Source organism: Rhinolophus sinicus, linkage group LG15, assembly GCF_036562045.2.
Source record: "Rhinolophus sinicus isolate RSC01 linkage group LG15, ASM3656204v1, whole genome shotgun sequence".
Classification (NCBI taxonomy): Eukaryota; Metazoa; Chordata; class Mammalia; order Chiroptera; family Rhinolophidae; genus Rhinolophus; species Rhinolophus sinicus.
In genome coordinates, this window is record NC_133764.1 from 35,651,852 (window position 1) to 35,677,789 (window position 25,938).

Below are 25,938 nucleotides of genomic sequence, written 5' to 3' on the forward strand. Positions count from 1 at the left end.
CTACTGGTACTGTATTATATGCCTGAAAGTTGCTACGAGACTAGATCTTAAATGTTTTCACCACAAAAAAAGAAATGGCAACTATGTGACATGAGCGAGATGTTCGCTACCTATATCGTTAATCATTTTGTATTTAAAATAAATAAGTGAATCAAATCAACACATTGTACACGTTACACTTATACAGTGCTGTATGTTAATTACATCCAAATAACGCTGGAAAAATAAGATATATTAACCTTGGGGACTGTTATAAACTACACGGATACTCTCCGGAAACACGTATAAATACATATGGCCAAACCATGGCGATGATGAATATGAAAGTCAGGTTGGCTCCCTCAGAGGAGGAGCTTAGGGCTACAGGAGTATTACTTCTCTTTACTACTTAAGGTACAAGGCGGCCGCACAGTGTGGAAGAGTCTTCCTGGCTTAAGGAGGACGCACTTATTAGACACGTGTTTGTACGTGTCTGATACGTTGCAAGAAAAAGCTTTCAAAAAGTTTACAGAATATTCTGACAGAAACGTGGACAATGACATTGGCTTTATTAGTCAGAAGATCATTTCCATCCACCAGAGGGGCTGGGTTCCCGGGCGGGGCATCGATGGGTGACAAGTGTTACTGGTTCTCATAATCAGCCTGGTTCCCCCTCCTCCCAGAACTCTTCTGAGGCCTGTTCACCCAGAGGACAGCACTGAGCATGCTCAGGAGCAGGGGCAGCTCCAGGAAGACCAGGAGCAGGAAGTGGACGTCGCTGAGTAAGGACCTGCAGGGGACACAGTGATACACAGTGAGCCACGTCATCAGGGGGAGGCCCTGGTGCCTCCACTTTCCTCCTGTCCCTGAGCCCCGATCCACGGCCATGATACTCCACATAGAGATCATCCACGGACAGCGCGGCCCCACTGGAAGGGCCACTGCCCCCTGCCTCTCTGCCTAACAAGTGCCCGTGAGAATTAGGACTGGGGACACGGGAAGGGCTGCCATTAGAATGATGTGAGGGAGACCCAGGGATCCAGGTGGGTCCTGTGTCAGGAGAAGCATTTCTTCCTAAACCCTCTGCATTTGCAGGTTACCCCACCTGTGGTATAGGAATCAATAAAGGGGATGTTTGTTTGACGTGTGGTCTCACGTAGACTGCACACGCCATAAGAGCAGAGACTGTTCTGGTTTATTTACAGTGAGTAATTGGTGCCTGGCAAGCGTCTGCAAAATGTTTGCACTTAATATAATTCAGTGGTAGTTGATGGAGTGAATGAGTGAATGAATGACACCACTCAGCTCTCACCTCCCTGTTGAAGGCCGGGGTTCTTCAGGGTGACACTTGTGCCCAGGGCTCGGGGAAGGCAGGAGAGAGAGCGTAAAGGCCACCAACCCCAGGGCACTCTGCTTCTTGCCTGGCCTGGGCCAGGATCCTGAAGGTTCCTTTTGCAGGACTTTGCACTGGTTCTTCCCTCTGTCTGGACCCCAATTTCTGCAGATACCTGAGTGCCTGGCTCCCCCAATCCTGCAGGTCTCCACTCAGACGTCCTCTAATCAGTGAGGGCTCCTTGATGATTGTGAGAATAGCAAACCCCACCACCCTCCACAAAGCTTCTCCACTGATGCCTTTTCTCCATAGCGTTTATCACGAGCTGGCATATTCATATGTTAACATTTGTGTGATTTGTTCACTGTGTGAATTCCCCTTAGATCACAGCTTCTGTGAGAGCGGGATGGTGTCTGGGTGGTTCATACTGTGCCCCAAAGCTGAGAACACCTGGTCGGAGTGTCACATTTAGGTGTGGGACAGGTCGATAAATGAGGAACCTGGATGAGAGGGTGACACCCACATCCTACAGCCCCAATCTCGCCTAGAAGAGAAATTACCCAGGTGTCAAAGTCACCTTACCGAGGGTGTTGGCTGTGGTCTGGGGTGTCCTGCCTGGTCATGCTGGGCCACGTAGTCGCTGGCAGAGAGGACGCAGGGCCCAGGTTGCTTGTGAAGACCTTTGTGCTGGGGGTTTCTGTGGGGCTAAGGGAGAAGCACGCGTCAGGCCCGTGGCCTCCCCCTGAGCCCCCCACTCTGTCAGCTGTGTGGAGCTGACTCAAGCAGTCAAGGTCACTCAGGCTATTGGACAGATGTGCTGTGTCCCACACCTTGAGTGGCCACAGCCAGGACTGACCAGCAGCTGGGCCCCCTCTCCATGGGGTGCTCTGCTCACCAGGGGGTTTGAGAGTCTGGAAAGAGCCCTGGGCTCCAGGTCACAGCCCAGCCACAGTCACACCTTCCTCCTCCTCGTCCACCCTGCAGGGGATGGGCTGACGTTTACTCTGTAGCGACTGACTAGGTGGTGGGGAGATAGGGCCCTCGGGCACGTCTGCGGCTGGCGTGACGCTCAGATGAGACAGGGCCTGCAGCAGCGTGTGCACGGACAGCACCCCGCAATCCCTTAGTACATGCTATGGCTGAGTGTTTGTGTCCCCCAAAATCCTTTTGTTGAAAATCTAGTGAGGGATGGTGTAGGAAGTAACGCATTTGGGGGGTGATTAGCTCATGAGTGTGGAGACCCATCCACGGGATGGGTGTCCCTATAAAGGGCCCTGCACCCCGTGAGGATACAGCAAAAGTCTGCAACCCAGAGTGAGGCCCTCAGCCCCCATGCTGACCTCCTGACCGGGGGCTTCCAGCCTCAGGCACAGCGAGCTGTACATTCTGTTGGTTATAAGCTACCAGTCTGGGGGATTTTGTTACCACCGCCCGAAAGGACTAAGCAGGTACACTCAGCCCCCAAAACTGTCAGCCAGGCCTATGGCCTCGGGCGGCCACTACATGGCTCTGTGGGGGAGGGAATGAGTGGAAAGAAAGATCTAGAGAGGCACACACCAGGTGGACCCCACAGAACATGAGTGAACTGGACAGAGCCCCTCCCACACACGCAGCCGTATCAGTGGATTTTCAGTTCCTGAGTCTTAAACAGGAACGCACAAAGGACACATGAGGACACCTCCCTGTGAGAGCGAGAAACTAAGACCCACAAGAAGGAAGTCAGAGACAACGGCAGAATGAGACGCAAGGGAAAATGGACACACAGACACACGGTCTTGATTCAGTTCTTGGGATAAAAACCAATGATCTGTTGAAGAGTTGTTTGGAGAACACGTTAGAACTTTGGGGGCCATAGCACCTAACAGCCCATTTAATCATCTTCTTCGCCTTTATCTGAGGGAGGTATTTTCAGGGGTTTCTCTGGGTTCCCTCCTGTGGATGCGAGGTCCGATGGTTAAGTTCGCAAACTTGTTGCCACGATGTTGCTAACCTTTTTTTTAATATCAGAGGGATTATTCATTACGAATTTGTACCAAACAGTTCCCTGAGTTTACTATTTGGAAGTGCTGAAAAGGCTGCATAAAAATGTTTGACGACCTGAACTTTTCGCCAGCAATTCATGGCTCTTGCATCATGACAATGCCCCAGCTCACACGGCACTGTCTGTGAGGGTGTTTTTAGCCAGTAAACAAATAACTGTATTGGAACACCCTCCCTACTCACCTGATCTGGCCCCCAATGACTTCTTTCTTTACCCAAAGGTAAATGAAATATTGAAAGGAAGACATTTTGATGACATTCAGGACATCGAGTGTAATACGACAGCTCTGAGGGCCATTCCAGAAAAAGAGTTCCAAAATTCCTTTTAAGGGTGGACTAGGCACTAGTGTCAGTGCATAGCTTCCCAAGGGGAAAACTCTGAAGGTGACTGTAGTGATATTTAACAATGAGGTATGTAGCACTTTTTCAAGGATGAGTTCGCAAACTTAATTGTCAGACCTCGTACAAGGTGTCACAGAAAAAAGGGGAGTTATAGGGTCAGCCTGAAGGGGTAGGGTGGTCCCCAGAACATCAAAGGAGCCCCACAAGGGACCTTCTGTGCCCACCTCTGGCTGCAACAGACCCCCAGGCCCACAGCTGTGAGGCTGGTACCTCATCAACCATCCATGGCACAGTGATGTCCTCTCATGGACCAGGTCAAGGGCAGCCTGGAGAAAATGTCCCAGCAGCACCATTCCCACAGGGACGACCAACAGAGGTGCCAGAAGGAAAAGAGGGTTCCCTTTAGAGTCACATGGCTCTTGTGAGGACAGGAAGGCAGCATGTCCGCAGAGTCAGGTTGTTCCCACCCTGCCCCACCCAGGAAAATTCCAGGCTGAGACCCACAGAAAGTTCCAGGGTGTGACCCACAGTGTGTCTAGAACAGCCTGAGGTGTGCATGTGACTATGTGTGTGTGCAGAGAACAACACACTCACACACACACACACACACACACACACACACACACACACACTCATAGTTTGCTCCGAGTTTTTGATCTGATTCCTTCCTCAGCTACTCCGACCTGAGACCCTTCAGGTGACCCAGAGCTGGTACAAGGAGAGGGTGTGCAGCTCACCCGGGAACACAGACACCGTAACCTGCAACATGGGGTTTTGAGCAAATGGTACATCGATCCCACACATGTATGTGCCTTCATCATCCTCAGTGAGGCTGTCCAAGGTCACTGTGAAGGTGAAGTTTTCGGGATGGTCCGTGATGGACACGTGGCCTCTCCTCACTTCTCTCTCTGACCTTGTCGTCTCCACAATCTTCTTCCTCAGTGGCGAGCATGAGTCTTTGCACCAGTATTTGATATATTTAGTGAATTCCTCCTCGTACCGACACTGCACGCTCAGGGATCCCCCCACAGTGCCCGTCACGGTGCGGGGGCCACTCAGAGACAAAGAGCCTGGAAGACACAGCCACGTCCCGGCTCCTCACCAGATGGGCCAGGGTCAGGGTGCTCTGGGGTGCGGGTCCCTAAGGGCCCTCAGGGGCCGGAGGCCATGTCAGGGATAGGCCTTCCCTCAGACCAGGCAACGGGACGAGGGGGGAGTAGCTTCCTTCTCACAAGGTGGCACAGGGAGAGGGTGTCCATGGAGACAAGAGGGGGCCTATGGTAAAAACTGTGTGTGTGTGTGTGTGTGTGTGTGTGTGTGTGTGTGTGTGTGTGATGTACCCAGACCTCATCTCTGACTGTGACAATCAGGTGACCATCACAGCTTCCCTCCCCACCAGCGCTACTCTGTCCAGGGCAGTGGACGATACTCACCTGCTTTATGCACTGAATCCCCGTGGACGCTACTGAGGCAGGTCCTGACCGCTCCTGGAGCGTCCCTGCCTCCCTGCCCCTTGCCACGTCCTCCCTCCCTCGCTCCTCTGGGCACTCCTAGCTCCTCACCCCACCTCCACTCGGGCCCTTCCTCTCTCCCACGCCCAGAGCTCCCCACCCAGGCCCGCTCGCTCACCTAGGACCTGGAGAAGGAGCAGGGCTGAAGGCAGCCATGCAGCCCCAACCCTCAGGGTCATTGCCCAGCACAGATGTCACCTGCAGCAGCACCAGGCCCTGGATGTGGATGAGACCGAGCCTCCTCACAGAGGTTCTGATGTCCGTGTCCCCACTTCTGCCTTTCTGGGCCCCTCTGCTTTCTTGTCTAGCCTGGTTTTGCGTCCGATGCTGGAGCTGGTCAGGGTGCAGGATCTCAGGGAGAGAAGCTGTACAGGCTGGTGCAGACCCCTGGCTCTCGGTGCCCTTGGCTTCTCTGAGTCCCAATGACTGGACAAGACCAAGGTCCTTCCTCATGGCCCACAGCTGCTCTTCTCACTGTGTCACACCCGAGAGCCAAGCTGGGACATTTCCTCCTCAGTGGGGTGTTCTCACCTCTGTGATATGTCACTTCCTGTGGTCAGTATGCTCCTGGGGATGAAGGCCAGATCTTTTCATCTTCTCTGGCTTTGGTTGTGGTTGTGACCATAGAGATGTTATGAACCCCCAACCTTCAGCTCTAGGCATCCATGGAGAGCTCTGCCCCTGTGGGACCCCAACTCTTCTTCCCACACAGGTTGGCACTGTGACCTCAGATGCCTTCAATGGTCCCATCTCGGTTCTAGATCCCATCCAGGGTACAAACTCCTCAGCTGCATCTTCCCTCCTTGTGTGTCTTCCTGTTCCCCAGACACAGACCTGGAGCCGCTGTCACCAACCCTCTGAGTACTTCACTTCTTCCTCTTTCTTCTTCAAAGTCAAGTCCACTGTGAGATGAGGACAGAGGACAGTTCAGAGGGGTGAAGATGCTGAATCGGTAGCTGGGGAGCCCGTAAGGCTGAGACTGAGACTTTCCTCTCCATCCAATGGCACAGAGCGCGTGGCTGTGTGACAAGAGGGCAGCCTCTCCTGGAGTAAGTGACCCTAACACATTTTATGACCTATCCCTAGACGTCACATACCATTGCTTCTACCACACCTATGGATTACACAGACCTACTCTGATACAATGTGTGCAGGGTCCACACAAAGGCATGAGTATCTGGTCTGGGAGGTGATACAGAAGAATATCCACTTCCTAAAATTGCCCTGAGCTGTATATTTATGATATATATACCTCTCTGTTTGTATCTTATATTTCAATAGAAGAATTTAAAAACCAAAACATGAAATTACACCTCTGAAAGTTTGCTTGATTTGGGGGGGGGGAATTATTATTTATGGTCTTTTTTCAAGTAGCAAAAAGGTTATATATATTAATCTTTCCTCCTCCCAACGACCTCGCCCACAGATCAGAGAGTAAACAACCTGACCAGAAGGATATTATAAGTCAGGGGTGTCCAAACTGCGGCCCGCAATCCACTTTTAATTGGCCCGCAGCAAATTCCATAAAATATATTTAGTTTTCTTAAATAAACCAGGTGAGGCAATATGTACTTCACCTCGAGTGAGTAGCATGGCTATTGGTGTATTTTACCGCATATGGCCCTTGGTGAAAAACGTTGAAAAAAGTTTGGACGCCCCTGATATAAGTGATGGTGGCAGGATGTGAACCCACAGTTGTCTGGCAACACTGCCCCAGTGTGTTTCCACCATGCCATGACTCTGAAAGACAGACAGTGGCCCATGGCCAGCAAAATGGAGAACCACAATCTTCAGACACAGGAAACAGAATGAGGGGGTATGTTAGGCAGCTGGTGCCATGGTGACCCAGACTGAGAAACGACAGGACGTCAGTGTTTCCTGAGTCTTCTTCACTCACCACTTTCTCTCCCTTCTCTCTACATCCCCACTGCATCTTTGTTTTCAGAAAACACTTCTTGAACTAAACACAGTTTCTGCCAGCTCCTGGCTGGGCTGGAAGATCTAACAGCTGGACAGTGCAAAGGCAACAGCATTTGGGACTATGCCGTTGGCTTTAGGTTTGAGTACAAGCTGTGATGATTCACTGTACGTGTCAGTCATCTTGATTGGCAGTGGTGCCCCCATGAACCGTTGTTTCGGGGTGTGTCTATGAGGATGTCTCTGGATGAGATTCTGTTTGAATCAGTGGGCTCAGTAAAGTAGGTTGCCCTCCCCAACGTGTGGGTGGGCGTCCTCCAATCCATTCAGGGCCTGAATAGAATGACAGGCAGAGGAAGGAGGAATTCACCCCTTCCCGCCTGATTGCTTCAGCTAAGACATCAATCTTTTCCTGCTCTTGGCACTCCTGGTTCTCAGACCTTCAAAGCTGGACTGAATTACACAACCAGCTTTTTGGGGTGCCCAGTTTGCAGACAGCAGAGGGTGGTACTGCTCAGCCTCCATAACTGCATGAGCCAATTCCTTACGATTCATATATATATTGCATATATAAATTAGATATAGTCCCTGTATAAATTCTATGTATAAATTGTAAGAACTGGATATATGCGTGTGTGCATATATTGGTTCTGTTTTTCTAGAGAACCCTCGGAGTATTTGACTCCGAAGGAATTGACGGCTTCAACTCTCAAGCGTAACTCAGAATGTTGAGGTGACGACTCAACACAGTAAGACCCAAAACCTCACCAGCTCGGCCCTGCTCTCACCTGCAGAGTGACCTTCCCACAAACGTTTCCCAGAGTTGATAAAATATTTAAGTTTAAGGGGCTGCTATAGAGAAACAGAGTATAAAAGCCTAAGAAATCAGCAAGCTGAGCTTTAAATAGCATGGGAACCACCCATAGAGTGAATCGGGTCTCTCTTTCGCAAGGGACAAGATGATTAAGCCAAGATAAAGTCAAAGCCAAGTGTCATTGTCTCTCCTTGGGCTGGAATCAGAAGTATCTGCTTTGTTCCTCTCTGGCCTTCAGGGTCTCTCTGAGGTACAGGGAGGCCAGGGCCACTTTTATTTTTGAAGCTCTCAGCATCTTGAAAAAAGAGAGATGTCAAAACTGGGTTAAAAAATTGTGGTATATTTTAAATGTGTCAAGTTCACAAATAAGCTATTTGATACAAAGGGTCATAAAGTAGAATTAATTGGACTATAAAAAAAAAGGATGATTATTGCATTGAAAATTTAACTTCCTGGTGGTTGGTGGGAATAAAACACATAGAAAAATACGTAGCATAAACATTTCTGTCAACGCAGCCCCGTGGACCTTATCATACAGATAATTCAATTTAGAGATAATTTTAAAGGCTGATTTTCGGGCCATTCATGGGATCTAGGCCAGGGCCAAGTGCAGACTCTCCCAGGACACTACAGACAGACCAGCCCAGCCCAGCCTCCCCACTTCCTGCCCCATTCGCTCAGCCCCTGCCCCTCCATCTCACTGTTTTCCATCCCACAGCTGCCCTTCCTCAACCTTTCCTGCCACTGATCATAGTCCTTCAAAATGTTCTCCCTTTTTCGTGGGTAATAAGAAGCACCAATCGCTGTCGCCACATGAGGTCCCAAGCCTCTGAATATGTTCCCTGGGGATGCTGGGTCTCTCCACCTCTCCCGGGGCGTAAGGAATCCAATAGGCCGTGTCAGGCTGCTTCGCCATAAAGCCGAAGGCTTGGCCTGGGGTTAGATGTGTCCTAGTCCTCCCTGCCTGGCTCTAGTCCCACCTCTGGGCCCAGACTCTAGGGCCTCAGTCTACTCCAGTCTGAACTGCCCACTGGGCTCCAGAACCCTGGTTGTACCCTGAGCTCTGGACGCTGGTCCCCTGAAGGTCTGAGCCCACATCTGGTCAGCCCCAAGGCAGACAAGGTGATCCCTACTGAGACAGATAGCCCAGGCTGATGAGCAGGATGGGGCTGAGGGACTGGGCAGGACTATGGGACTCAGCCTGGAGGACAGGTCACAGGATACAATGGGTTTGGCTCTAATACTCGCGGTGGCCAGAGTCAGGATATTGGAAGCAGGCGGGAGGGACCTAGCAGCTGAGAAGCAATCCTGTTAGAGAAGAATTATTTCCAAGTCCTTCAAGTGGTCTGTAGTGAAGCTTTGCAAATGGTCACTAGTGCCATCTACTGGTGGCTTGGAGAACTGCCACAAGCGTGCTCTGGCTGTTACCTTCCTTCCAACCCGTGAAATAGAAATGCTTCTGTGGATAGCTCAGTGGTCCTCATCTACACCATCCAGGAAGTGGTCCCCCTAATAAGACAAGCACCCATCTGACACCCTACAAAATCTTGACAACATTACTGATCGTATTCCCCATACTGTCTTTCATATCCCCGTGGCTTTATTGTACTTTTTAATCCCCTCACCTTCTCCCTCATCCCCATGTACTTGAGTATCCGGCTTTGACACTGAACTCCTCCAGCTCCCTCCAGACAGAGGGCTGGACCTGGGGGAAAGGCTCCAGCCCCTTGAAAAAAGATCTTTGGTCTTGAGTGAGATAGACTTGAGCTCAGGTCTGGATTTCTAGGGTGTTTTCAAGATTAAAAATCACAGAAAGAGAAATAAAGCGGATCCTCAAAGACTATCACCAAGGAGGAGGCCTAAGAATGCTGGATGCAGAGGTTTGGGGGCACGGAGGCATGCAGGACGTGACACTCTGGGGACCCACACATGCCCAGCTGGCTTGGCTGAGTGAATAGCTTTGGGTGTTAACAGTCCAGCTGGGACTTCTCGGGCTGTTGGTTTGCATCCTGTCTGAGGTTGATTCTGGAGCTGGGGCAATGCTGAGCCTGCAGGTAATTTTAGAGCAACTGGGTACAGAATTGAGAAGGGACAGATGGGACAGTGGGCTCCCCTCCCCTTCCACCCGCCCCCCGCTCCAGTTACCCCAAACAATCCCAAAGCTTTCTGCCTGGCATGTGGCGTGGACATGGAGAACGTTCTCAGCAAGGGAAAGTTCATCTCTACCCAAGCTTCCATCTCTGTGGCCTCACCCTTTGGCCACATCCCAGATCCATGAGTATATTACCAGGACACATAGTCTCAAGAGCAGCCAGAGCCCTCCCATTGGCCCAATAACCTGTGGAATAAAAGCTATAATGGTAAAAAAAAGAGTCCTGAAACTGTGCTCCTCCCATCAAGATGGGGAGTCATGAGCAATACCTTATGCTGAGCGCAGTGCCCACAATCCAACATCTAAGGATGCAGGATGGTCAGCTCTCATCATAGCTCTACTGATTAACCCTATTAATTATTATTACTAATTACTATGAATTATTACTCTACTATCAATCATGTGTTTTTTAAAAATAATTCCATATTTTATGATGCTTTAACGTCTTAGGGCCTTGTGGAACCCAGGGAAGGACTGCCCCTCCTGGGTTAGCTAATTCCTCCAGATCAGTGGTGTCCAAACTGCGGCCCGCGGGCCAACTGCGGCCCGCAATCCATTTTTAATTGGCCTGCAGCAAATTCTAAAAATATATTTAGTTTACTTAAATAAACCAGGTGAGGCAATACGTACTTCACCTCGAGTGAGTGGCCCAGTTGTCTGTGTGTTTTACTGCATATGGCCCTTGGTAAAAAAACGTTGAAAAAAGTTTGAGCACCCCTGCTCTAGATAGTAAAGGACTTGTCTGCAAGCACGTGTTTGATATGCAAACGAACCAATCCCAAATCCTACTCCCACGTGTCTCATTTCACCAGGCTCCTGCAGTTTGGGACTTTATCCCTTGGCCCCAAATCACCCCAGAGCCAGGAACTGAACAACTGGGAGCCAGTCTGATAGCCTAGAGCCTCCTGAAATTATTCAGACTATCCCATCCTAAACATGCTCCGTTTGTTTACCTTGCTTCACCCTTTCCTTCCAGCAAACACCACATAATGGCCCCGCCCACAGCGCCTCCGTCTCCGCCCTGTCTCCGCCTCCTGCTGGACCCAGGGCCTTCCTCTGGGGGTCCTGTGTGGTGGGATCTATGAGTACAAACTTCATTCATGACAGTCATTTCCATGTCTGCGTGACTTACCTACCCTTTTAAAACAAACCCTGGGTACATCTGGGTACCTTTGCAAACAGGCCTAGATACTGGACAGACACAACACGCTGCATTTTCTCCACTTTCCTCAGAGCTCACAGACTGCATTCATGACTTGCATGGACTTACAAACATATTTTGCTTTGATGACAGTATGTTTGTAATGAAGTTTGTTGCCTATATTAAACGAGGAATTCCCCTTTTGGCTTCTCTTTTAAAAGTAGAAAAGCCTGAGAGCACAATGCCACAGGTGCCACACAGCCCTCAGAGGGTTTCAAATCCTCCAGGGGCTCCCTAGGGCCTCCAGGACGCCAGTGCAGCTTACACATTAGAAAAGAAGAAATCAAATGATCTTCTTTGGCAGATGATATGCTTGTCTGTATAGAAAATCCCCAGGAATCTACCAAAAAACTGCTAGAACTAATAAATGAGTTTAACAAGGTCACAGGATACAAGATCAATACAGACACACATACACATACACACACACACACACACACACACACAAATCATATATTTCTATATACTAGCAACAAGCAGGCAGAAACCAAAATGATAAACAATACTATTCACAATTTCGTTACTGGTGATGGGTCTGTTTAGATTTTCCAATTCTTCATGGATCAGCCTAGGAAGACTATATGTTTCTACAAACTTGTCCATTTCTTCTAGGTTATTGAATTTGGTGGCATATAGTCCTTCATAGTGTTCTTGGATGATCCTTTGTATTTCTGTGGCATCCGTGATAGCTTCCCCTCTTTCATTTCTGATTTTGTTTATTAGTGTCTTTTCTCTTTTTATCTTAGTGAGTCTAGGCAGGGGTTTGTCAATTTTGTTAATCTTTTCAAAAAACCAGCTCTTTGTCACATTAATTTTTTCTATTGTCTTTTTGTTCTCTATTTCATTTAGTTCTGCTCTGATTTTTATTATTTCCTTTCTTCTGCTGACCTTGGGTTTCACTTGTTCTTCTTTTTCTAGTTCTTTAAGGTGTAACATGAGGTTATTTATTTGGGATTTTTCTTGTTTCTTGAGTTAGGCCTGTAATGATATAAATTTCCCTCTTAAAACTGCTTTCACTGCATCCCCAAAATTTGGTAGGGTGTATTTTCTTTCTTATTTGTTTCTATGTATCTTTTGATCTCTCCTCTTATTTCTTCTTTGACCCGGTTGTTCTTTAAAAGTATTTTGTTTAATCTCCACGTATTTGTGTTTTTTCCTGCTTTCTTTTTGCAGTTCATATCCAATTTCAAAGCCTTGTGATCAGAGAATATGCTTGGTATGATTTCAATCTTCTTAAATTTGCTGAGGCTAGTTTTATGTCCCAATATATGGTCTATCCTTGAGAAGGTTCCACTAAAAAAAAAGTATAGTCTGATGTTTTAGGATGGAGTGCTCTATAAATATCAGTTATGTCCATTTCATCTAATGTGTCATTTAGGGCTGCTACTTTTTTATTTATTTTCTCTTTGGATGATCTATCCATAGCTGTCAATGGTGTGTTTAAGTCCCCTAGTATAATTGTGTTTTGGTCAATTTCTCCCTTTAGTTCTACTAGTAGTTGCTTGGTATATTTCAGTGCTCCTTAATTGGGGGCATAAATATTGATGACTGTTATGTCTTCTTGTTGTATTACCATTATGAAATATCCATCTTTGTCTCTTGTTACCTTTTTTACCCTGAACTCTGTTTCATCTGATATCAGTATGGCTACTCTTGGTTTTCTCTGGAAACTATTTGCTTGGAGTGTCAATTTCTACCCTTTCACTTTGAGTCTATGCTTGTCCTTGTAGCTGAGATGTGTCTCTTGGACACAGCATATGGTTGGGTTTAGTTTTTTGAACCAATCTGCTACTCTCTTCCTTTTTATTGGCGAGTTCAGTTCATTTACATTTAGGTTAATTATTGAATTATGAGGATTTCCTATCATCCTATCTTTAGTTTTCTAGTAAGACTGTGTCTCCATTGTTTCTTTGCCTTTTTGTTGTTGTCTATTATTTCTCTGTAGTGGTATTCTATGATTTTTCCCTCTGTTTCTTCTTCTATTACAGGATATATTTCAGTTCTGGATTTTTTTTGAGTGGTTACCATTAAGTTCATGTAAAAGAAAGTTTGATATTTAGAGTATTCCATTTTCTTCAGCATGCTTACTTTCTCCATTCCGATACTCCAGTTCAGGACTTTACTCTCCCCCTTTTTATGTTTTGGTTGCCACAAATTGTCCCTGTTGATGGTGATCGAATAGCCTCCTTTAGTATTTCTTGTAGTGCAGGTCGTGTGTTAGAAAATTCCCTCAGCTTCTGTATGTCTGGAAAGGTCTTTGTTCTTCCTTCATGCCTAAAGGATATCTTTGCTGGGTATATTATTCTTGGCTCATAATTTCTCTCTTTCAATTGTTTGAATATTTGTTTCTACTCCCTCCTGGCTTGCAGAGTTTCTGCTGAAAAATCTGATGATATGCTAATGGGCTGTCCTTTGTAGGTTACCGTCTTCTTTTCCCTGGCTGCCCTGAGGATTCTTTCTTTGTTGTTGATTTTTGACAGCTTCGATACAATGTGCCTTGGAGAAGGCCTGTTGGGGTTGAGGTAATTAGGTGTTCTGTTTGCTCCTTGGATTTGAGGATCCAGTTCTTTCCACAAGTTTGGGAAGTTCTCATCAACTGTTTGTTTGACTATACTCTCTGTTCCCTTCTCTCTTTCTTCTCCTTCTGGCATGCCCACTATTCTTATATTGCTCTTTCTGATGGAGTCAGAAAGTTCTTGTAGAGTTATTTCATTTCTTTTAAGTCTCAAGTCTCTTTCTTCTGTCCGTGTCATTTCCAGGTTTCTATCTTTGATGTCACTGATTCTTTCCTCCATCTGGTCAACTCTACTACCTAAGCTGGCTATTGCATTCTTCATTTCTTCTATTGAGTTCTTAATCTCCAGAAATTCTGTTCGGTTCTTTTTTAAAATTTCAATCTCTTTGATAAAATGTTCATTTTGTTCTTTGATTGTGTTTCTGGGTTCCTTAAACTGCCTGTCTGTGTTTTCTTGCATCTCGTTGAGTTTTTTCACAACTGCAATCTTGAATTCTCTGTCATTTAAGTCACATATTTCCGTATCTTTAAGTTCATTTTCTGGAGACTTTTCATTTTCTATCTGAGCTGTCTTGTTACCTTGGTTATTCATGCCAATTAATGATTTACTATTTTTCTTCCTAGACATCTGCAGGAGTGGGTCCTGCAACAGGTTGATAGAAATAGGTCTTTCTTTTGTTTTCCAGTAGGTGTTGGTAGAATATTCTATTTTCTCTCTGAGTGCAGCCTTTTATTGTCTCCCACACTGTAGTGTTATGTTTTCTCTGCACTATTCCAACTTCTCACACAATGGGAGGATCCCTGGAAGGCAGGCTTCTCCTCTGTGAACAGTTCACCTGGATCTTATGGCGCCACCTCCATGGTGGTATGTGGAGAGCTTTTGAAGTTCCAAAGCTCTTCCTGCACCAGATTCAGAGCCCGTGTGTTTCAGCAGTTCTGTTTACTCCTGCAGGGATCTGCCCAGATAGGTGGGGCCAAGAGTGAGGTGAGTTGTGAGATGTGGCCCAGAGCAATGGCGGCAACCACCACCACAGCCGGTCCTGCTTCCATATCTCCCTCCTCTTTGCCAGAACTAGTTGGGCTGCAAATCTGTTTCTGCATTCCACAGTTCTCAGAGCTGCAAATATTCTGTTCTTTTGATGTGACACTGCTACTGTTCCGCTTCTAGAACCAGGCAGGTGGAGGCGGGGTGAGCTCTGGGAGAGTAGGGAGGGGGCAGCTAGACTCATTGCCTAAGTCTTCTGTTCTCTGTGGCAGTAAGGGCTGAAACCACCATTTTCAGCCTTCTTCTCTCAGTCTTTTCTCCGAGGTCTCTGCCGTGAGCGTTGGGTTCAGCCATGTTATATGCTGCCCCCTCAGCCCTGTGGGCCATAAGAGGAGCCCTAGCAGTCCGAGTTCTTCCCTCTCCTGCAGCTGCGGTAGTTCCAGGATGCAGTGAGCTCGGAGCACTGAGCTAGGTCTGCGTCCTGCGCCTGCGCGGCTCTGTCTCCTTACTTCTCCCTTCCCTCTTCCCTTGCTCGCGCGATTTGCCCACCTTTAGATGAATTCAGTAGTGGGCCTCTTCGTCTTGTCTGCCTGCTGTGCAGGGAGTCCTTTGTGGTGTTATAGTTGTTTGGTTTGTTGTAAATTCCCGGAGAGATTAACGAGGCTCACCTCACGCTGCCATTTTAATGACATCACCTTGAGATGTTTTTTTCCTCAGTTTTTATGACCGCCCTTCCTGACCCTGAGGCAGTTTCTGAGGCCCAGCAGCCCCATGGGAGACCTGAGCAGTTGTGCTGAGAGGAGAAGCTCGGGTCAGACTCCCAAATATGGCGCCCAGGGAGCTCCAGCCCCTGAGACGTGGGAGCCAGAAGGGAGGTGGAAAAGGGAGAGAGGGAGGAGGAGGAGGAAGAATGAGGAAGGCCAGAGGCTCCCTGTCTCTCTTCAGCCCAGTGACTCACAGCCGTGTCCTCTCAGGGCAGAGGGGACATCTAGCTTCTCAGGCCTCAGAACCAGGAACTCATCACAGTATCACCCTCTTTCGTGTGTGTGTGTGTGTGTGTGTGTGTGCACACGTGCCTGCTACACTCAGGGTTTACATGGGCAAGAACCATCAAAACCCTACCTGACTGCCTAAGGAATAAATTATTTTAAAAAACTTATACATGTATCAGAAGCTCAGGCATAGAAGGTGTGGAGCTGGTCTCAGGAATGATAGAAACCAGGGGCTCGTCAGGGCTCCATCGCTGTCTCTTTCTCTCGCATTCCTGCTGCTTCTCTCTGTGCCTGAGTCCCTGGTTCTGCTCTGGGGACACAACTCTCTGAATTTGGGCTCCATCCCAATAGCTCCTGACCCATAGTGGGGTGGGGTAGCTGTTTCTACCTGAAGGAATGGGAACAAGGTGCTGGCACTCCAGGAAGCGGGGACATCTCAGGATGGGCCTGAGCCGTGTCCTTGAGCTGTGCAGAGCATAGGGCTCCCAGCCTCAGCCATTGCATCCTGAGGCCACAGAAATGTTCCTTTCACAGTCCATGTCGCCTCTGGAAATGGGGTCCAGGGTCAGAAGGGACTTCAAATCCATCTATCTAAGGGGCTATGACTGTGGTCAGGTCAGAGGACAAGTGTGTATAGACAGGCTGTTCCATGGCTCCTCGGGGACACCCGGAGGGCCCTTCAACCAGAGAATGGCACCAACCAAGATGAGCAATACGGGCACCTTCACAAATACCAGGAGGATGTAGTGGGTCCGGTGAGAGAGAGCAAAGAGGTCAGGGCCCTCGGCCCATCCAGGCCCCGTTGCTCCCAGTGCCCTGACACTGTGGGCATTAGCCAGCCCAGCCAAGACTATGACCCTGGGGCTGGCATCCCTACTCACTCTGAAGACCTCCAGAAGCCTCCTCAATGGTTCAACCATGAGGGTTCCTCAGAGGTAACCTCAGATTTTGGTGTTGCTTTGTACTGGGCCCACCTTCCTTCTGAGACACGCCATTTGCCCGAAGTGCACCTCAGCCCAGTAGATGGGCCTGCAGGTCACCCAGGACAGGCTGTCGGCTGCCTCAGTGTCCTCCCTGCTCTATTCATGCCAACTCCAGGTTGCTAAACCACCCGCTTGCTCTGTGGCACCTGACACTTTGCATTGTGGAGATTTGTGTCTCATCTCCCCTGGCACCCACCAGGTCACCAATGTTTTGTTGTTGACAATTGAGCAGGATGATACTGCTCAGCGAGGAGTGCTCTGCAGAGCGGTTTTCTGGTGAAGCCTGTGCTGGGAGGTGGAGGCTGAGCAGTGAGGGAGGCAGAGTGAGACGGAGAGGAGTTTGGGGCCTGACTCTGGCTGGGACTGGCTCTGGCATCAGGTGACCTCCCAGGAGCACAGGGGTTCCAGGCTCAGGGCTTCATGGGGGAGGCCACAGGTTGGGGCAGGAGAAAGGACCGTAGCCACTCACCTGACATTGGACACAGAAGACAACCCTCCGTGGCTGGTGGCAATTGTCCTAGAGAGCAGGTTCTCTGAGCTGGTCATGACTGTTCCCTCTAGAGACAGGCAAAGACGGCACAAATGGGGTTCGGTGCTTGGCTCACACTGCCACTGCCCTCACCACGAGACACCCCTAATCTCCCCTGGATTAGGAGGCTTCGTCTCTTTGGGTCACTCCCTCGGGCTTCTCCCCGTTCTATTGCATCATCTGAACCACAACACACAGCCATGGTTTCTATCACTTTCAGGTGTGGCAAGAAGACATAAAAATTAAATAGGATTAGGCTATTTAATTTATTCTGGGGACAGAGATAGACCTTCCAGGTTCTCTCCACTTCTTCCTCTAAGTGGGACTGTTGGTTGAGTCATGGCGGGGGGGAGTGGGGAATCCCTGGTCCTTTTGCTCAAGCAAGGTCTGAGCATGGCTTAGGGACAGATGGTTCTGGAAAGGGGGCCTCTAGTTATTGGGGTGGTGAGAGAGAGGACGATGCCGGAAGACTTGTGAAGAAGAGGGCCCATCTGGTTAAATAGTGAACAGTGACTTTGAGGAATGAATCATCTGTATGAAAAACTATGAGACTATTTATGGTGAGCAGCTTGGTCATGGATTCCTGAGACCCGCTTTGCACCAAGTGGCGGTGATCTGCCTGGTATCTGAGGCCCAGGCCTGGCAAACTCTGTTCTGCAAGGTCCCATCTTTGGTCATGCTGGGTGGCTCCTAGCTGAGCTCCATGTCACAGCTGTCACAACAGCTCCTCTGAAGGCCCCTGGTGTCCTTACCAAATGGCCCCTCCCTGGGCTCAGCACCCAAGACCCTTAAACTTTGCCTTTCTCCCTAAGGTTCCCCACGGGGCACACGTTAGCCTGTCTCGGTCTCGACTCATGTGCCTTAATCAATCCCTTTTCTGTCCCTGAAGATCTCGGCTTTTGCTACTGGGCAGCCCTGGACTCCACTCCACCCAGTGGCAGCCCCGTCTCTCTCTGCTTCCAACCCTGACAATAAAGGGTTCTAAGGTCGGCGTTGTCTATTTGCATGTCACCCTCTATTGTGCATCTATTGAGTGGACGCCGGGCCGAGGGGTGACAGGACACAGCCGAGCTGGGCAGTAGAGAGGGGCTGTCTCTCGGTCACTAGCCTCAGCAGCAGGCTGTGCTGCCAGGAAGAGCCCCGAACCCTTTGATGCCTTCAGACCCCGAAGAGATTCCAGGGCAGCCAGAGTGGTCCCTGATATTGAGTTAATGGTGAAACCTTCCTTTCTCCTTAAAGTGCCCACTGACGCCCGAGCTTGTCCATGGGTCCCTCTCACTCCTGGCTTATTCTTATGCAGCCAGACAAAGGAGAGGAGGGGCAGCTGGGGACCCAGAGAGGAGAGCACTGTACATGCCCAGAGCCACTCTGGGTTGGCCAAGTTCCTAGGGTTCAGTGTGGAGTCCCTCTGGGCTGTTGCAGGTGTCACCCCCTCCCCATGTAAGGACAGAACCAGGGAGTGACTGACAGAGACTGACCACTTCCTAGAGTGATGTCCTGGGACCCTCTGCAGGCATCCAAGGCCCACTGGGGCTCCTATAATAAAATGGGGGGCTTTCAGTGCTGTCCAGTCCTGGGAGAGCTGGACTGAGCCATGGTCATGGAAGCCGTGGTCCACATCCACACCCCCACCACACACCCTTCCATTCCTGCCATATGGCAGCCGGATACTTCGGGGAGACCTAGGGCACTGTGATGGGGGACACGACGGGGCTGCTACTCTGCCTCAGTGTCTTTCACTTCCCTCCCCATCTATCGGTCTGTCTCTCGCTCGCTCTCTCACACACTGATTCTCAGCAACTCACTGATTTCCCTTCTGCCTTTGGAGGAGGGTTGCAGGAGCCCTCACTCTTTTAGTCCTGAGTGTCAGGGCCTCATAGTATATACAAGAAAGTTCTTACCTGGGTCAATATTCACTTTAATTGATACCCCAAGTTCAGTTCCTTGCCTTTGAATCCCACACCAGTAGGTGTCTTGGTCATCTTGCCAAGTTAAGTCACTACAGAGGGACCCTAGGGACTAAGACAGAGCAGACCATGAAGAGACACATCCACTCTTACCTGGATCGATGGTCACTACAACTTGGACCCCAAAGTCAGTTCCAGTTCTCTGAATCCCACACCAGTAAGTGTCTGCATCATCTCGCCTGAGCTTCTTCATGGTCACGGTGAATATGTGGCTTGTCCGATTGTCCGTGATGGACACACGGTCCTTCTTCCACTCTGATCCATTGGTTTTAACTAGAATCTGGCAGGGACCCCAATCAGCTCCTTTACACCACCACTTCACGTAGGTCTCCCATTTGGGGTCATAGCGACACTGCACGGTCAGTGAGCCCTGCTCTGGGCCTCTCACGGACGCTGGGCCCTGGATGGAGAAGCAGCCTGCAAAACAGAGCCCCAAGATATAGATGCTGCCCCCGCCCCTGAGCCAAGCCTGACCTGGGAGTCCCCTGGGCTCAGAAGGACCCAGACGGATGTCCAGGGTCTAGACCAGGGTCCCCAGCCTTCCCAGCCACCCCCTTAGCTGACACCTCACATCCACCTTCTCCTCTATCCACCTTCCCCATTCGCTCCCTCGGTGACAATGCTCTGGCGTCCTTGGTCTCCCTCTCCCCAGACATGCTCACTCACAGCATGTGACACGCTGATCTCCTGACACTTTCCTAACTGTCCGCTCAACCCTGTTCTCATCTGATCACCTCTGTCTCTGACTACACTGTCTCAGAGGCCCCTACTGGTTCCTTTTCCTCTCTCTTTAAACCTTAGTGTAACGAGGGGTGTGTAGATAAGTATTTAACAACCAGCCCTCTGGGGGAGGGGCGGGGAGGGGGAGAATCTGCAGTTTGTAGCATTTCACACTTTCCACAGGGATGATTCCAGGTGATGAATATGACGCCCAGGGCACAGAGGTGGGAAGAGCTATTTGGCCTTGGTTCTTGTGACCAGTGTGAGCAGCTCCAAGACACCGCGGGGACCTGGGCTCCCTCTCCAGCCTTCATCTTGCCTCGTTCTATTCTGTCCCCATGGACTGAATCTCCAGGTCCCTGGTTTCAGGCATTGCCTCTATGCTGATGAACCCCAAACCCATAGTTGTAGCCCAAATGCTCCCGTTCCCTCCAGCCTACCATTTATAAATACACCGTGGACTTCTCCACCCCAAATGCAATGGTTACAGAACTCAGTGCACCGCCTCTTCTGCCCTGAACTTACTCTTCTTCAGTCTTTCCTCCCTCTAGTGGGGGGTCCACGTGGACAGACTAACAAAGGCCTGAGGAAAGTGGAACAGGTTAGAGATGCATGTAAGTTGCGTGGGAATTCTGCTGTTCTGTGGACCTACTCCCGTTAAACTCACTGTTCAGATACATTCCCTGTCCATGGCGATGACCTCTTGCCTTGACCACCGGAAATGCATCAGCACGAGAACCAGAGAAGCAGAGCTGAAACCCTCTTGACCCTCTCACAGTCCCGGAGCTTCAGGGCCAGGCTGGGGGGTGGGCAGTGGGATGTGTCCTTGTAGCACCTGGAAGGTTCTGCCTCCTCACACCTTAGACCTTTACCTGAAGCTATTTGAGTTTCCTGGAGGTTTGCAGTTGTAGTGGTGTTTAGAGGCCCTCCCCACAGATGGTGACATCTTCATTCCCAGAATAGTGACTATGTCATCTTACATGGCAAAAGGGACTTTGCAGATGGAATTAAATTAAGAACCTTAAGATGGGGATATTATCCTGGGTTATCCAGGTGGGCCCAGTGCCATCACAAGGGTACTTATAGGTTGAAGGAGAGATAATGTCAGAGTCAGAAGGAGATTTGAAGATGGAGAAAGGTGTCTTGAACCAAGGATGAGGGCAGCCTCTAGAAGCTGGGAAAGTGGAGAAGACATTCTTCCCTGGGGCCTCTGGAAGGAATGCAACCTTCTTACACTTGATTTTAGCAGTGAGACCATTTGGACTTCTGAACTTCAGAATTATAACTTAATAAACCTGTATCAGCAAGTAACATAGTATTCCTCCAGCAGAACCCACTTTATGCTCTTTCAAGCAACGATTACGCCAGCACACCTCACTGGAGAGCTTGACCTCTTCACCGATCCCATCCCCTCTTCCCTCCACAGCTCGCTGGTAACTAGGGTCCTCAACTCTACCTCAGAAATGCTCTCAAAATGGTCTTCTTTCTTCCTTCTCTGCTGTCTCAGTCCACAAGGACCGTATGACATGGCAGAGAGAGAATGAGTTTTGGACACGAAGAGACACGTTAACCACAAACTAGATGGGAGACCTTGGAGAGTGTACTTAACCTCTCACAATCTCACTTCTTTTGCGTAAAATGCGAAACTGCTTTCCAGCTCACACGTCGTTATAAGACGCGGACATGAGTCAAACCCCAGTCATGGGGTCACGTCATCAGCGATAGCCTGTGAGCAGGTCGTGTGCACATCTGGCGCCTGGACCGTGGCAGTAGCATCTGGGGAGGTCCCAGCTCCTGCTGCAGCCCTCCTCACTCTCCTCTGCATATGGCTGCTGGAGGTTGGCCCTGAAATTGTCCCTCCCGTGTCCTTCTCTGCAACTGCTGTGAGCACTTAGAAATCTTTTGGAACCTCACCTGCAGCCACTGCCCACTGCCTTGGAACCATGTGAAATGATTTAGTTTGGCATTCAGATCTTTCTATAATCTACACCCAAGTCCAGAGCCACTACCTGCCTCCCAATTGACCCTATGACACCCCCCACTTTTCTCTTCCCCTGATTCTCATGTGTCCTCCCAGGCGGTTGCTTCATTGCTCATTTCCTTCCCTCCCCTGGAAACTCTTTCTCTAATCCCTCCCATCTACTGGTCACCCTGAGGTCCCCTTCAAGGTTCCGCCTTCTTTGCAGACTCGTATTCCCCTTCCCAACAAGAACTGCTGCCTCTGTTGCTCAGAAGGTGCTTTATAGGAACCTGATTGCCACACAGGTTGCCACACAGGTATTTCGTTACCCTTAGCAGTCTCTCTCTGCTCGGCTGCTCCGTCCTGAAGAGCAGCGATCTCCTGTTTCTTTTCCTTCCCTCTTCCCACCCCTGCCCCCCATGTCTTGCACAATGTCTGGACTTGGTAGGTACCTCACGTTTATGACTGTTTTCGGAAAGGACGCTGGTCAGCATGATCTTGGACATAATCGTTTTGATTCTGGGATGAGCTATGGTTTCCACGGCAGGACAAGTGTACAGATGCTAATGCAGTACTAATGGAATAGTAACTGCTGGAAACAGACTCAGATGCCGTGAATGGGAGCTTGGCCTAATAAATTACGATCCATTCATAACATGGGTGAAAAGAAAAAGTCACCTCACAGATAATGATGGGAAAATGTCCCAGATATATTATCATCAAGTTAAAAAAAACATTGCTTAACAGAGTGGATATGATTCCATTTCTGTGGCTTTTACATCTCGTGAGAAGGGAAAAATCTGAAAACATGTGTTCTACACTTTAAACAGTGGTTAGAGCTGAGACTGGGTTTTCTGGGGGAAATGTCACTTTCTAAATCACACATTTCTATTATGTTAAAATATTTACAATATCATTAACTGATAAAACCATAAATATAATTTTTAAAAAAATAAAAAAAGAGTCAATTAGGAGACAGCAACTGAGGAACCAGTACATTAAAAACAAATGCAGGAGGCAGCAGATGGGGTCACAGCTACAGTAGAAAACAGAGGCTCAATCACAAAGAGCAAGAAGAGATGGTGCTGCTTTGAACTAGAAGCTACATCCCTCCCCGATTTGGTCATTTAATCTCACAGGAAATCACTCATAATATGATTGGATTCATTTATTGAAAATACGTGGAAGGTTTTCATAAACACATATTATGATGGATGGAACTATTAATTAGGCCTCTGTGAATTTTCAAGTTTGTTTAAGGAAGGGGGAGAGGTGGCACGGAGGAGAGGACAGCAGTTGGCAGGAAGCAGAACCCTGGGGAACGGGGGGCTGACAGGTTTTAAAAGCATTAGACTGTTTGAATTTCAATTTTTCCTTCAGTGAATCTGAGACTCAGACTTCCTCCAAGGTGTCAATCCTTCAGGAAACGTTGCCATGTGTGGGAAATTCTTGTGTGAATATTCTTGTCTTAAATTTGAGAAAATGGTTGAGCTTTGGGTCTGGGCTGACAGCAAGTGACAAATGACACAAATGGGACAAAGGCGGCCACAGGAGAGCTAGAGCACAGACGACCGACTGTGGGGTGTGTGTGTGCAATGGGGTTGGGGCCCATCTTGTTGGCACTTATGGGGCAAGGTGTCTCTGCTGACGTCCTCATGCAGTCTTGCCAGCCCAAGCTCTGAAGGGCCATTTCTGGGGTGCAGGTCTGTGCCCCTGGCCATTCCTGCATCACTTTCCTTGTTAGGAGAACAAGGGTCAGCTCTTCCACTTGCAAACACTTACCCAACACCTACTCTGTGATGGTGGCCTACCTTCCTCTCAGGATTGTTGGGGGGCTCATGTAACCGAGCAGATAAGGGAACGCCCTACCAGACAATGGCTCATTCTGACATCACCCCACCCACTTTCTCTCCTTCTTCATTTCACAGAAGTAACCCCTCAGTAGCTAATGCCAGTCTGTAGGTGAGAACTTGTTGGGCTGGCTTTTCTTTCATCCTTGACTAAGTTCACTCCCTTCCCGTTCACTCACAGAGTTGGAGGGAGGAGGACGGACGCCTCCATGTTGTCTCTACAGCACCCCACCCTCCCCAAGCCCCAGATCAGCAGCCATGGGGGGCTTCAGTCTTTGTTGGGGGAGAGGGGTGTTTGTGTGGGAGTGTGCCTATGAGGGACTGTGTGTGAGGGAGTTGACAGTGCAAGTGTGTGCCAGTGTGTGTGCCACTCGGTGTGCTGTGAGTGAGTACATGCCTGTGTGTACGTATGAGTGTGGCCCTGCGTGTGAGTATGAGAGAGAGACTGTGTGGGGTGTGTGAGAACACAGATGTGCTCAGAGGTGCGGCTGCACGTGGGTGTGTGGGTTTGACTCCACTGTGTGTGCTGTGTGAGTGTGTGTGAGCCCAGGCTTAGCCAAGCCCTTCTCCTTGGCCTCGGATGAGCTGGATGTTGAGATTAAAGGTGGGAGCAGATGGGGGTTGTGAACTCAAATGTAAAGCTGGAGCCTAGAGAGAGGGCAGACATCTGAATTGCTGTCCTCCGGGAATTCTGGGCCATTGGTGACCTGCTAAAACACAAGGCCCTCCCCGATAAGCCACCCCCTCAGAGCAGGTGTGCAGGTAGCATCACGGGGCTTCTTCATCATCAGGACAATCAACAAGGGCCGTGATCACTCGGGGAACGCCCACAGCCCTCATCCATTGATATCCGACCTGAATAGCAGAGTTCTACATGGTTAGAGCTACAAAAGGCTTCAGGAACTTTCCGTTCACACCAGAAGCCAGGTCTTTGAACAGTGAGGGACCTGCCTGTGTCATGCACCCTGGAACCCAGGCCTGCAACTCAGGTCTCTCAACTCCATGACTATGCAGTTTCCCGTGGTCCATCTCTGGACCAATTGGTTTGTGCCAGACGGGTAGTGCCCAGACCCCCAGAGAGGGCTGTGTGACCCACACATACTGCATACATTGTGCAAACTGCCAGACTGTCTCCCAGTGTTCTCTTACGTGTCTCCAGTGGTTTTCCACAAGGAGAAGAGCTCCTGGTGTCCCTCCGATCTCCCACCTGGGCTCCTGAGCAATGTTCTCTCTGTAAGGCTCAGTTCCTGAGCACGGTGTCTGTGGCCCTGCTGCTCTTGTCTTTCGTGTGCCAGCCTCATGTGCCAGCACTCAGCCTGCACACGGAGAGCCCCCTCTGTGTGAACGCACCATCCTTCTCAGGCCTCTGCCTTGGTCAAGCAGTCTCCTCTCCCAGAATGCTCTTCTCCCCTCTCTGCTGGAAGGGCTGTTACCTTTCCTCCAGGCTCTTCAAATGAACAGCCCACTTTGAAGCTTTCTCTAGCCCCCCAGTCAGCCATGCTCCATCCTCTGATTCCATGACCATCAGTGCTCATTGTGTCCTGCCACTCAGTGTTGTTTGTCTGTGTATCTCACCCACTGAAGCTGTGGGGTTCTCCTTTTAAAAACAAGTCCTATTTTTCCCTCTTTTCCCCCCTATTTCTCTTTTTCCTTCATGTCCTCAGGGCCTGATGCACACCTAGTACAAACTGGGAATCCAGTGTGCTTTTGCTGAATGAATTAACAAAGCCACCTCTCAGTTACCCCAGATGTGACCCTCCCCTTGTACCTTGGAGGGATGCTCTCTGCCCCCTGCCCTGCCCCTGTAGTACCAAGTTCCCAAGGCCCCAGCAGCACTCACCTGGGAGGATGAGAAGGAGTAGAGCTGGAGGCAGCCACATGGTCCTGCTTCTCTTGCTCCTCAACCCCTGGACCTACAACTGGAGAGCACACTTGGATCCCAGCTGGACACTTGAAGCTCTACTGATGCCAGGCTTGCACTTTCTGCTTATCCAAACTGCCTTTGTGTTACTTTCTCATTCACTCACTTTTATAAAGTTAGCATTTCCTCCATTTAACTATTGAGCAAGAAGACTGTCACTTCTTAGTAAGTCTGTAGCAGAGTGCATCAGAGTCCCCATGTGGTCGTAAGAAAGAGGAAGCAAGGGA

At 49.4% G+C, this 25,938-nt stretch overlaps 1 protein-coding gene across 2 annotated transcripts; it reads right to left on the reverse strand.

Moving 5' to 3' along the window:
• Positions 1 to 327: 327 nt before the first annotated feature.
• On the reverse strand, positions 328 to 25,887 carry LOC141568911 (CMRF35-like molecule 5). Of its 2 annotated transcripts, XM_074320089.1 has the most exons (5): positions 25,631 to 25,887; positions 19,354 to 19,677; positions 17,234 to 17,321; positions 1,895 to 2,017; positions 328 to 769 (listed from the first exon to the last, which is right to left on the reverse strand). In XM_074320089.1, exons 1-5 carry the CDS (start codon positions 25,668 to 25,670, stop codon positions 622 to 624), a joined length of 723 nt encoding a protein of 240 aa, XP_074176190.1. In that variant the 5' UTR covers positions 25,671 to 25,887; the 3' UTR covers positions 328 to 621. The 2 variants fall into 2 exon arrangements, with proteins under 2 accessions (XP_074176190.1, XP_074176192.1); XM_074320091.1 differs by lacking the exons at positions 17,234 to 17,321; positions 19,354 to 19,677; positions 25,631 to 25,887 and adding an exon at positions 5,324 to 6,245 and having other exon boundaries at positions 341 to 769.
• Between the last annotated feature and the right edge of the window lie 51 nt (positions 25,888 to 25,938).